A 13,174-nucleotide genomic window follows, 5' to 3' on the forward strand; every position below is an offset into this window, starting at 1 on the left:
GTGGAAAATATTTTGGAATTGTATTCATATAGTTCCTAATTTTGTTTTGGCAGGTAGACTCACAAATATTTTATATTATCTTCATTTATTTTAAATGGAATTCCTCATTGTATTTCTTGCTGTACAGCGTTGTGCATAACATATGGACATATTGATGATTTATGTATATTTATTTTTTATTGAGCAACTTTGCTAAAGTTGCTAATTATTTCTAGTAGTTTTTTAGTTGATTCTCTAATTATACCATCATGTTATCTGCAAAGAGCAATAATTTTGTTTCCTTACTATCTACTCTAATTCCTTTAATTTCTTTTTCTTCTCATTGCTAAAGCTAACATTTCTAATACAATATTGAACAGTAATAATGATAATGGACAATCTTGTTTCATCCCTAATCTTATTGGAAATGATTCTAGTTTGTCCCCATTACATTTGATTCTTGCTGATGATTTTAAATAATTGTTACTCATCATTTTAAGAAAAACTTGATTTAGTTCTATGCTCTCTAGTGTGTTTAATAGTAATGAGTACTGAATTTTGTCAAATGCTTTTTCTAAATATATTGAGATAATCATATGATCTGTTTTAGTTTGGTTATTGATAAAATCAATTGGGCTCAGTTGTCTGAATATTGAACAGGCCCTGCTATCCTGGTTTAAATTGTACTAGATAATGGTGTATTATCCTGGGGATAATTTGCTCTAATGTCTTTGCTAATGTTTTATTTAAGATTTTTGTGTCAATATTCATTAAGAAAATTGGTTTATAATTTTCTTTCTCTGTTTTGATCCTACCTGGTTGAAGTATCAGCACCATATATGGTGATACTTATGATACATATTTGTATCATAAAAGGAATTTGGTAGGATTCCTTCTTTCCCTATTTTTTTTTTTTGAGGCTGGGGTTAAGTGACTTGCTCAGGGTCACACAGCTAGGAAGTGTTAAGTGTCTGAGACCAGATTTGAACTCCTGTCCTCCTAAATTCAAGGCTGGCGCTCTATCCACTGTGCCATCTAGCTGCCCCTCTTTCCCTATTTTTTGAAATATTTTGCACAGTTATTAAATTTGTAATCAATTTTTACTTAAATGTTTGCTAGAATTCACATGTAAATCCATCTGACTCTGGAGGTTTTTCTTAGGAAGTTGATTAATAGCTTGTTCAATTAATTTTTCTAAAATGGAACTATGGGACTAATTTATTTCCTCCTGTATTAATATAAGCAATCTATAATTTTATAAGTATTCATCCATTTCAATTAGATTATCAAATTTATTGGCATACAGTTGGGTGGAATAGCTCCTAATTAATACTCTAATTTCTTGTTCATTGGTAGAAAGTTGACCTTTTTAATTTTTAATACTAGCAATTTGATTTTTTTTTCTTTTCTTCTTTTAATCTAACTAAAGTTTTATGTATCTTCTTGTTTTTTTCAAAACCAAATCTTAGTTTTGTTTATTAGTTCAATAGCTATTTTATTTTCAATTTTGTTAATCTCCTCTTTTATTTTAAAAATTTCAAGGTTGGCATTTAATTGGGAGGAGTTTAAATTGTTCTTTTTCTAGCTTTTTTAGTTGCATGCCCAATTCTTTGATCTTCTCTTTCTCTATTTTATGCAAGTAAGCATCTAGCAGTATAAAACTTCCCTTAAGAACTTATTTGGCTGCATCTCATACATTTTGGTATTCTCATTATTGCCATTCTCTTGGATGAAATTATCAATTGTGTCTGTGATTTGTTGTTTCACCCACTCATTCTTGAGGATTAGATTATTTAATTTCAAATCAATTTTATTTTTAATTTTTCCCTGTCCCATTATTACATGTGATTTTTATTGCATCCTTTTTCTAGCTTGCTATGTTAGACTCCACCCATCCACAGGTTAGGGATTTGTTCAATAGCTCACGACTATTAAATGCAAAAGCCAGAATTTGAACTCAAGTTTTTTTCATTCCAGGTACAACAATCTACCCAGTGTGCCAACACATGATTTAAAATCTTATTATTCGGATCAAATTAATCAACTTTACAAATGATACATTCTATTTTAGGCATAACTACCTGTTCATATTTGTGGAAAATTGGAATGTATTAATGGTGACATTGACAGAAGTTGCCAGCTTATTATGCATTTATAATTTTATATGGACACCAGAATAACAATCACAATATTAGGTTGCCTTTGGCCTATGATTAAGGAGTTAATAGACCTCTTGCCCTCTGTTTGGCAGACTTCCTTCTGCTATATTGTATTCAATTCTGGATGGTACTTCATAGAAAAGATAGGTAAACTAGAGAAAATGTTGGAAAATGCAAACATGATAATAAAGGGCCTTAAAGTCTGTCCATATGGAGAAACTATAAATATTTAGCTTGGAGGAAAAAAAGTGTTTGGAGATGGAAAGGTGGGGAGGGTATAAGAGGTGCCTTAAAGCATGAGAAAGCTTTCTTATAAAGATTAAAGATCTCCTCATTGATTGATCAATAATGAAATTCATCTAATATTTTAAAGTTCACAAAGTGATCACCTACATCATCTCTTCTTTGAACATACCTCAGTATATTATATAGGTATGAGTATAAACATTTTATAAACTACTTAACTGAGGCTTAAAGAGATGGAAAGATTTGTTTGCACAGCCAATAAATATCTGAGACAGAATTCGGGTTTGATCTTATTGATCCTAATTACAGCTTTCTATCCATTATATCATACACATAATAGGATTTGACACTCTTCAAATTCCAATTGACTCTTGGTGGACCATGCTATATCTTCCTGTAGTTCGTGTGTATGTGTGTGTGTGTGTGTGTGTGTGTGTGTGTGTGTGTGTGTGTGTGTGTGTGTGTGTCTTATTAGGTATTTGTCAGATGAGATGAAATCTGACATTCTGAATGATGGATTGTTTTTCCATTGAGTTGGTTGATTCATTTGAATTGCATAAGCTAAACTAAGTTGTTTTAATGTCATGTGGTTTGAGCTACAATGAGTAACCTTGGCTCTGCTAACAGAATAAGACAATAGGGGAATCAGGATGGGATTATTATTCCTTTGAATCTTAAATAGGCTTTGCCCAAGAAATTAGTGCCATGCATGGACTTGAGCATCACTTCTTGGCCCAATAAATGAGGTATTAGAATAATTATTGCTCCTTATCTGATAGAATTATGCTAAATCATTACTTATTTCTAGAATTCCTGCCATGTGATCATAGCATCACAAAGGCCCTGAAATTCCAAGTTTTCACATCCTGTGGAAAGGTACAGAATCGACTTGCTCGTTGGTTAAAAATGGCCTGCCCAATTGAAGTTCAACAGGCATTCATCCTTTCTTCCCTTGTGACCTTCTTAAGTGGACTGGTCATTTTATTCATTGGCAGGCTAGTGAGGATTATCTCAACAAAATGTCATTGCTTCAAGGTAAGTGAGGATTTAGAGTAACTTAATTATTTACTTAGGTATTTCAATCAGGGAGAAAAGATCAGAGAGATTTGGCATTAATTTATGTTGTGGGGAAAAAAAATTAATCTTCTTGTGAATTAAGTAGAACAGAGCTCCTGCCATGATCCCTCAACACTATGACTGATAAAAGAAAAGCTCTTTTCTTACTTCTAAATGCCCATTTATGCCATACAAGACAAAGTTTTGTCATTCATTTGGCATGGTGAGATTTTCAGTTTGAGGATGAAACAGTTACATCTTTTTAAATGTCTGTGACAAGGGAAGAATGTTATATGTTATGGAAAGGAGGCCTTTAAGCAGTCCATGTGATCTTATACCACCCCACATTTCATCATTGTTGATGACATTGACTAACTTTCAGGTATCTCTTTTACCTTCCTCAAAGGTTTCAGCACTCAATTCATAATTTTCTTCATCTACCTCTCATTGTTCTTTGGAAATTTGGAATTAAGAGTGATTATCCTTCTAGCAGTCTAGCAGTCTTTGAACCTCCTCAACTCTTAGGACCTTCATTTCAAGTCCATTATACCCACATATCAGTATGATTGATCTATCTTATATATCTACCTTATATACAAGCTAGATCTAGCTTATCATTAGTCCTAATGAGACTCTTTAAGCAAAATGTTCTTTCCTTCCACTTCTCACACTTTTTTCTTCCTATTAAAGTCACTCATTCTCCAGATAGTTCTTTTGATTTTCCTATTCTTGCTCTTGCTGCTTTCATCTAAACTAGGAGTCAAATTATGTATTATAAGCCATTTCTATGATTCAATTACATGGCATTACCATTAACTTTTTCTTTGCTTATATCTCTGATTGAGAGATAACATTTCTTCCAAATCCCTGAATTTTGGTATTATCCAATATTTTGTATTTGACCTAATTTTCTTATTTCATAAAAATCTTCTTCACTCTAATAACTTTATATATCATTTCAATAATAATTCCCTTTCTTTCCTCATGCTTTTGTCCCAAATCACAAATTGCATATTGGGCATTTCAAACTGAGCACCTAGAGACATAACCATCTCAAGATGTCTTAAATTGAATACATTATCTATCTTCCAAATCTCCCCCCTGTCAATAATCTCCTGATAATCTCCTGTTTCAATTGAAGGTCTAACTATCATTTTGATTAGTCTCATGGGCTTGGGACCTTAGCATTATCTTCGACTCTTCATTCTCCCTCACTTTACATATCCAATCAGGTGACAAATATTGTCATTACAAACCTCACAAAATTTTTTATCTCTGAATCTATCTCTCTACTAAGGTAACCATAACCTTAGATCAGGTTTTAATAGTCCCTCACCTTGATTACTGTATCAGTCTTTGAATGGATCCTTCTGCTTTAAGCTTCTCTTCATTCTAATCCATATTATGTCTTACTGTCAATGGGACTTCCAAGAATCTTAAAGTTCTAACTATGCTACTTCTCTACTCAATTTACTCTATAAATACCTCTTTTAAGTTATTCTCTTTATTTCCCCTAACCTATCTTCCCAATCTTAGATCAGTTAAACTGACCTACTTGATTCTAGAGTTCATTTTGCCATCTTCTTCTTCCATATCCCTATGCCTAGAATGCATTCCCTCCTCATCTTTACTCCAAAAATTTTTTTCTTCAAATACCATGTCTTTCATGAAGCCTTTTTTACCCCCACAAATGATAGTACCCTCTCTTCAAGACTCCAAGATTACCTTTTTTTATTTTTACATGTATATATATGTACATATATATATACATTTATAGTGTTTGTGTATATTTATATATATGTATATATGATACATTTATGTATGTATACATATATTAGAAATATAGATAGATATACATGTGTATGTATTATTTCAATCATGCCTGACCCCATTTGGGGTTTATCTTAGCAAAGATGCTGAACTACTTTGCCCCAAGATCACACAGCTAGTAAATATTTGAGACCTGATTTAAATTGAGATCTTCTTGAATCCAGGCCTGGTATTCTATCCGCTATACCACCTAGCTGCTTTATACATACATCCATACTTGCATACATACACATACTTATACACACATCACACACACACACACACACACACACACATATATATATATATATATATATATATATATATATATATATATATATACAATAAATATAACATATATCTGTATGTCCATATAATTGTATATTAATATGTACATATGATATGTGTATATCCATAAGTGAATATATAGATATACAAGCATATGAACATATACTATATATCTAGAAAGAAATTATGTACTTATTATCTCCCTTTTTACTTGTATGAAATGATTTTCTTCCTCATTAGGACATAAGCTCCTGAGAAAGACTTATTTTACTCCTTATATTTATATGTTCATTGCCTAGCATAGCACCTGGCATATAAGACAGTCAATAAATAAAATGCTTGTTGATTGATTTACTTCTCTGTGGATGCCTCTCAAATCGACATGGATGATATAGATCTGTGAGCTACATGTAGAATCAATCCTATTTATATCTGGAGATGCTCCAGCCTCATATATCTGACTGCCAACTAAAGTTCTGCACCTGGATCTCCTGTTGGAATACCAGATTCGTGATATCCAAATTAAGAAGTCATATTGTTTTCCCTTTAAACATTCAGTCCTTCTGATTTCTCTATGATTATCAGGAGCACCATCCTTCACTTAGTCAAGCAAGCTCACAATCTCACTGTGTTTTTGACTTTTCCCTTTCTGTCAACAAGTTTGGCAAATTCTGTTTTGTAACAATTCTTCCATACATGCTTGCTTTTCTGTTTCCACAGTTACTACCCAGATCCAGGGACTCATTACCTCATGGCCATATAGCAAAGGATAGCTATGATCTTCTAACATGCTCTTGCATCTCTTTGTCCTGTAATTCTGTCTTCACATATTTTTTTTTTTTGTACTGATCTAATTATGTGGGATCTTTGCTCAAAATATTTCAGTGGTTCCCTGGCATCTACCAAAGAAACTCCAAACTCCTTAGCCTGGCATTAAAGGCTGTCAATCTTTTTTTTTTTTTTTTCATTTCCTTTGGTATCTGTTCCTCCATCCTTTCACTCTATACTGAGCAAACTGGACTGCTTAGCATTGGTTATAGGTATCCAACATTGATTCTAGATTCTTTAATTTGTTCCATTTCCCCCCAGTTCCTGGCCTGCCCATTCCTTCTTCCTTCTCTGTAAAAGTTTTAAAAATCCCCCAAGGCTTCAAGAAATCTTCACCAATATGGCCAGTAACAAAGTCTCCTTTCTTTCTCAGTTGGCACAGTGGACACAACTCAAAAGAGATCTAATATTTTATGACCCTAGGCAAATCATTTGACATTTTTTATCCCATTTCTTCAACTATAAAAAGGGGACTAAAATATCATCAACCTCATAGGATTATTGTGAAAATCAAATGAAATTGTATTTCCAAAGTGTTTAGTGTAGTGCCTGGCATATAGTAAGCATTATACAAATGCTAGTTATTGTTATTGTTGCTGATGTTGTGATTGTTCTAGCTTCCTCTTAATATAGTCTAACTTGAACTATATTTATCTTAAATATATTTAATTGTATACCATTGTGCATTTATACATGTTTTTTTTCATTCTGCTTAAATCTGAGTTTGAAGAAGGTAGGAGATTTTTCCTAACATACTTATATAGTAGAAAAAAATATTCTGATCATAGAACTATAGGTGTTTTAGATTTGTTTCCTACCTACTGTGCTCATTAATATCATGAAAAGGATCATTGTCCTTCTATGAGACTCAGAGAATAATTCATATACAATGGTATCTACTTGACAAGGTTTTATGAGGTAAATGAAATAAGTTTTATGAGGTAAATGAAATAATAAATTATTCTAAGTTTTGCTTACAGAGAAAAAAATTAGAATTTCATCTTTATATTCATTCTTTCATGTGATATCTAGTTTTATAAGCACCTATAATATATAAAGTTGTGAACTAAACACTGAGAGAAATACAAGCCTTAATTCCTAAGAAGCATCTATTTAAAACTATTAAAAGTAAATAGTTATCAATTCAGTCATCATCACATCATTTCTCAACCTATTTATTGGTCATTTCCACATTTAGCATGTTCCTTCAAAACATGGCATTTTTAATATATGGAGATAGTAAATTTCAACAACATCAGCATGGTTCTACATGGGAAATCACAAATTGTTAAAATAGAAAGGGACATAGAAATCATTTTATCCAATATCTATATTTCATAGAGGGATAAAATGAGGTCAGGGAAGAAAATGACTTGTCCAGAGTCATAGAGCAAGTTGGAATCATCTCAACAGTAGAAACAAAGTCTGCTTGATTCTGGTTCAGTGATCTTTATGTCTTGTAATAACAAATATACAAAACACACATGAATATTAAATGAATACTATATGTATCAATACTATTTTCATGTTCTTTCATGTCCTTTAGATAAGGGCCCCAAAGATTAAAAGATGGTCTATGATGATGATCATGATGATAAAAAGATGTATCAATGAAGTACCTTTATTCCAAAGAGCTCAAGAGAAATAGAAGTTTAAGTATCATATTTTTGCCAGGCTTATTTATAGTGAACAGACATTAAATTAAACATTTTAATAATTTATTAAACACAAATGACCTAGTATGTATAAGGTACAATACTAGGCATTAGAAATACAAAGAGAAAATGAGAATCAGCCCATATCCTTCGAGATACACACCCATATTAAATAATTTAAACATATATTATCTCCAAACCCTATATAATTAGTAGCTATATTTGTGTATAGATATATTATATATAGAAATACAGAAATATGAAAAAATAAAGATTAGATAGGAAGATAAAAGATACAGACATAAGAATATGGATAGAGACAGAAAGAAATTGGTTGATTGGTTAATTGATCTTTGTCTTTAGTGCTCAGAAAGTACCAAAACGACATCACTATGTTGACTTTTTAGTGTGTTTAACTCTGGCTTATCAGACCAATAGAAGCTTAGAAGGCTCTACCACAGATTGACCACAAATAGTCATGTGAATATTTTAGAGTGGAAAGGTCTCTAAATTTGTGCCTCAACATTTCTTTTGAACTATTTTGCTCATAAAACACCTTTGATACTGGCAATCATGAAGACTTGTAGAAAATTATGGTAAAAATTAGTTGCCTTGAGAAGTTCATCATATTGTACATCAGTTTCATGACATGTTTGCATGGGTTCTGAATAATGGATGATGGCTCTTGTGCTTTCCCAGTCACCAATGGAATAAAATGATTATATATGTAATGATACACTCATACATACTTCTGTATCCATGTTTTATGTATATACACACATGTATATGTAGGTATGTATGTGTATGTATATATATATGTGTGTATATATATATATACATATATATATATACACATATATACACACATTATATATATATATATATATACACACACACACACACACACACACATATATATATATATATATATATATATATATATATATATATATATATATATATTTGTACATATGTAGAGGTGAGTACAACTAGGTGGCAGAGTAAAGAGACTGGTGGGCCTAAAGTCCAGAGTATATCTTTCCAGATATGATCAATGAATTCTTCCAATGACTATTTCACACTCTGTTTCTAGAATATTGGAGCAGTTTTCCTTGATGATCTCTTGAAGGATGCTATCCAGGTTCTTTCTGTTGGTCATAGCCTTCAAGTACGCAAATAATTTTAAAATTGTTTCTTCTGGGTCTATTATCCAGGTTGTTTTTCACATTTTCTTCCATTTTTTATTTAAAAAAAAATACTTACCTGACTGATTCTTCATGTCTCATACAGTCATCAACTTTCATTTGGTCCATTCTAATTTTTAATGTGTGATTTTTTTCAGTTAGCTTTTGAATCTCTTTTTCCATTTAATTAATTCTACTTTTAAAGGTATTGTTTTCTTCAGTGGAATTCTTTTTTGCTTTTGGTCAATTATGTTTTTTAAGGAATTGCCTTCCTTTTCCAAGTTATTGACTCTCTTTCGAATACCTCTCGTTTCTAATTTTTTTTTTCTTCTGTCTCTCTTATTTACCTTTTAAAGTCTTTTTTATGATCATATGTAAGAAGTCTCTTTGGGCTTGAGACAATTCATATCACTCTTTGAGATTACCTCTGTGGATATTTTGTCCTTGTCTGAGTTGGTGTTTTGGTCTTTCTTATCATCACAATAGCTTTCTAGGGTCAATGATATTTTTCTATTTATTACTTATTTTCTTTCCTTTCTTCTGGTCCTCTTTTTATTTTTATGGATGAGCTCTGATCCCGGAACAAAGGGGCCATTGTCCCAAGAATCCTATGAGCATCTGAATCTTGACTTTGAGCATAGCAGACTTTTGTGGTTTCAGGATATAGCTTTACCTTTTTTTTTTTTTTTTTTTTTTTTTTTCAGGAAACAGCATTGTTTCCCATAGTTTGCCTTCTAAATTGGGATTGGGGACTGCCCCACTGGTATTCTCAGCTACTGAACCACGGCAAAGATTCTCAGTTGCTCATTTACTATGATTAAGACCCTCTTACTGGTTTTTCCAGAATCTGTCTGATCTAGAATGAACCCCCTTTTCATGCCAGTGAGACTGACCTTTCTTGAAGTATTTTTTCCAATCTGTCTTGAACTAAAGAGTTCTATTATAGTGGAGGGGAAGAAATTTTTAAAAGGTAGGGGAAGGATACAGACAGAAAGAAAAGCATAAAATCCTCAGAATCAAATGCAGAAAGACAGAAATAGTATATGTAGCATTTTCAGATGATGATGCAATAAGAATAACATGTAATAAAAGGCCAGGAAAAAAATAGAACAAAATTTGATTGGAAACTAAATAACCTAATCCTAAATAAAGAGTGGGTGAAAAAACAAATCACAAACACAATCAATAGTTTCATCCTAAAGAGTGACAATAATGAGACAACATACCAAAATTTATGGAATGCAGCCAAAGCATGTTTTCGGGGTAGTTTTACATCTCTAGATGCTTACTTATAAAATAGAGAGAGAAAAGAAAAATGAATTGAGCATGAAACTAAAAAAGCTAGAAAAAGAACAAATAACGCCCCTCCCCAAGTAAAATACAAAATTTGAAATTCTGAAAATAAATGAGATCAATAAAATTGAATGTAAAAGAACTATTGAACTAATAAGCAAAAATAAGAGCTGGTTTTATGAAAACACACAAAATATGTAAATCTTCAGTTAGTTTGATCAGAAAAAGGAAAAAAGAAAATCAAATTGTTAGTATCAAAAATGAAAAGTATGAAGAATGAAGAAGAAATTGGAGCAATAATTAAGAACTATTTTGCCCAACTGTATGCAAATAAATATTCTAAGTGAAATGGATGGATGTTTCCAAAATATAGATTTCTCAGATTAAGAAAAGAGGAAAAAATTACTTAAATATTCCCATTTTAGAAAAAAAAATGAACAAGCTATTAATCAACTCTTTAAGAAAAAATTCTCCAGAGTCAGATGGATTTACAAGTGAATTCTATCAAACATTTAAAGAACAATTAATTCTAATGCTATGCAAAATCTGGAAAAATAGGAAAAGAAGGAATCCTACCAAATTCTTTTTATGACACAGACATGGTGCTGATACCTAAACCAAGTAGGGTCAAAACAGAGAAAGAAAATTGTAGACCAATTTCCCTAATGAATATTGATGCCAAAATCTCAAATAAAATATAAGCAAAGAAATTACAGCAAGTTATCCCCAGGATAATATACCATGACCAGGTAGGATTTATATCAGCATAATTGACTATATTAATAAACAAAATAACAATAATAATATGATTATCTCAATAGATGCTGAAAAATCATTTGATAAAATCCAACACCCATTCCTATTAAAAACACTATAGAGTATAGGAATAAGTAGTTTTCTCCTTAACATGATCAATAGCATCAATTTAAAACTATCAGCCATTTCCCAATAAGATCAGGGGTGAAACAAGGTTGCCCACTATCACCATTACTATTCAATTTTGTATTAGAAATGTTAGCTTTGGTAATAAGAGAAGAAAAATAAATTAAAAGAATTGGTTAAAGGATATAGACAATTTTTAGATGAAATTGAAATCATCTCTACCCATATGAAATGGTGCCCTAGATCATTATTGATCAGAAAAATGCAAATTAAGACAACTCTGAGGTACCACTACATACTTCTCAGATTGGCTAAAATGAGAGGAAAAGATAATGTTGAATATTGGAGGGGATGTGGGAAAACTGGGACACTTAACATTGTTGGTGTAGTTGTGAACTGACTCAACCATTTTAGAGAGCAATTTGGAATTATGTCCAAAAGATATTGAAACAGTGCATATCTTTGATCCAGCAATTCAGCTATTCAATCTGTATCCCAAAGAGTTCATTAAAAATAGTAAAGGATTCATATGTACCAAAATGTTGTTAGAGTCACATAGCTAGTCTGAGACCTAATTTGAACTCAGCAAGACTTCCTGACACTAAGTGAGTCACTCTATCCACTGCCATTTAACATTAGCCATTTAGGACAATTTCCCTAGGAGAACAATTGTGAAAGCAGAAGAAAGACTATGTTTAGGAGAAAACCCATAATTTGCGATTGCAGCAAACAACCCTGTCAATAAATAGCTAGTACATTTTAGGTACTATGCTAAGTGCTAAGGATGCAAAGAAAGATAAAAGAAACTCTATGGTCTCAAGACATTTATGATCTGAGGTGGGGAGAAAATATGGAAACAGCAAAGGACAAATATATATTGGAGATAATTCATAGAGGAAAAAGCACTAGGATTAAACAGGTTTGGGAACAGGTTTCTTGAAAAAGCTTGGATTTTAAGTGAGATTTTAAGGAACTCAGGGAAGCTGGTAGGCAATGGCAATGGCAAATACAAAGAAGGAAAGAATTCCAGGAAGTGGAGGGTGAGACAGAGAGTGAAAATATCTTGTTTTGAGAGATTAAACACACAGTAAGAGAAAATAGCAAGAAGGATATTTATTAAGATTATTTTTATTTTTTCTGTATGTATTTGTTTATATATATATATATATATATATGTATGTATGTATGTATCATCCTTTGCTCTTCATATAATAAAAAGATATCATATAAGAAAGAAATTCCTAACAATTACAACATTTACATAGTGTAATGGGATGCCTTGAGAGGCCTTCAGGAAGAGAGAAAGGAGAGAATATGCATTTATTAATCACTTATTATGTACCAGGCACTGGGCTAAGGACCTTATAAATATTTACTCATTTGATCCTCACAACAACTCTGGGAGGTAGGTACTATTATTATCTCCATTTAGCATTTGGGGAAATTTAAATGCCTTCCCCAGGATCCTGGAGCTAATAAGTGTTTGAGGATGGATTTGAACTTAAGTCTTCCTGATTCTAGGACCTGTGCTTTATTCATTGTGCCACCTAACTTACTAAAAAGTTACTTCTCAGGAATGTAAATAGGATTTCTATTATAAGAATAGGTTAGAGAAGGTGATTGCTCTTAATTTAATTTAATTTAATTTAAGACCTCTTAAATTTTTACATGCAAAAATACGTATTTGTCACTGGGTGTCTACATTTTTCAAGGCCACAGTAATGAATATAGATGATATAGAATACTGATCAAGTTCAGGTAAGGTAGTTAAAAACTGTGAACTCAAAGAGTCATA

General features: G+C 31.8%; 1 protein-coding gene across 1 annotated transcript in view; it reads left to right on the plus strand.

Annotated features, from left to right (window-relative positions):
* Window positions 1-3,285: 3,285 nt before the first annotated feature.
* KCNU1 (potassium calcium-activated channel subfamily U member 1) overlaps window positions 3,286-13,174 on the plus strand; it is a 270,021-nt gene continuing 260,132 nt past the window's right edge. Inside the window, 1 exon segment of the mRNA XM_074285038.1 lies at window positions 3,286-3,419. Coding sequence (XP_074141139.1) covers window positions 3,291-3,419 — 129 coding nt within the window. The 5' untranslated portion in view covers window positions 3,286-3,290.

This window comes from Sminthopsis crassicaudata, chromosome 2, assembly GCF_048593235.1.
Source record: "Sminthopsis crassicaudata isolate SCR6 chromosome 2, ASM4859323v1, whole genome shotgun sequence".
Lineage (NCBI taxonomy): Eukaryota > Metazoa > Chordata > Mammalia > Dasyuromorphia > Dasyuridae > Sminthopsis > Sminthopsis crassicaudata.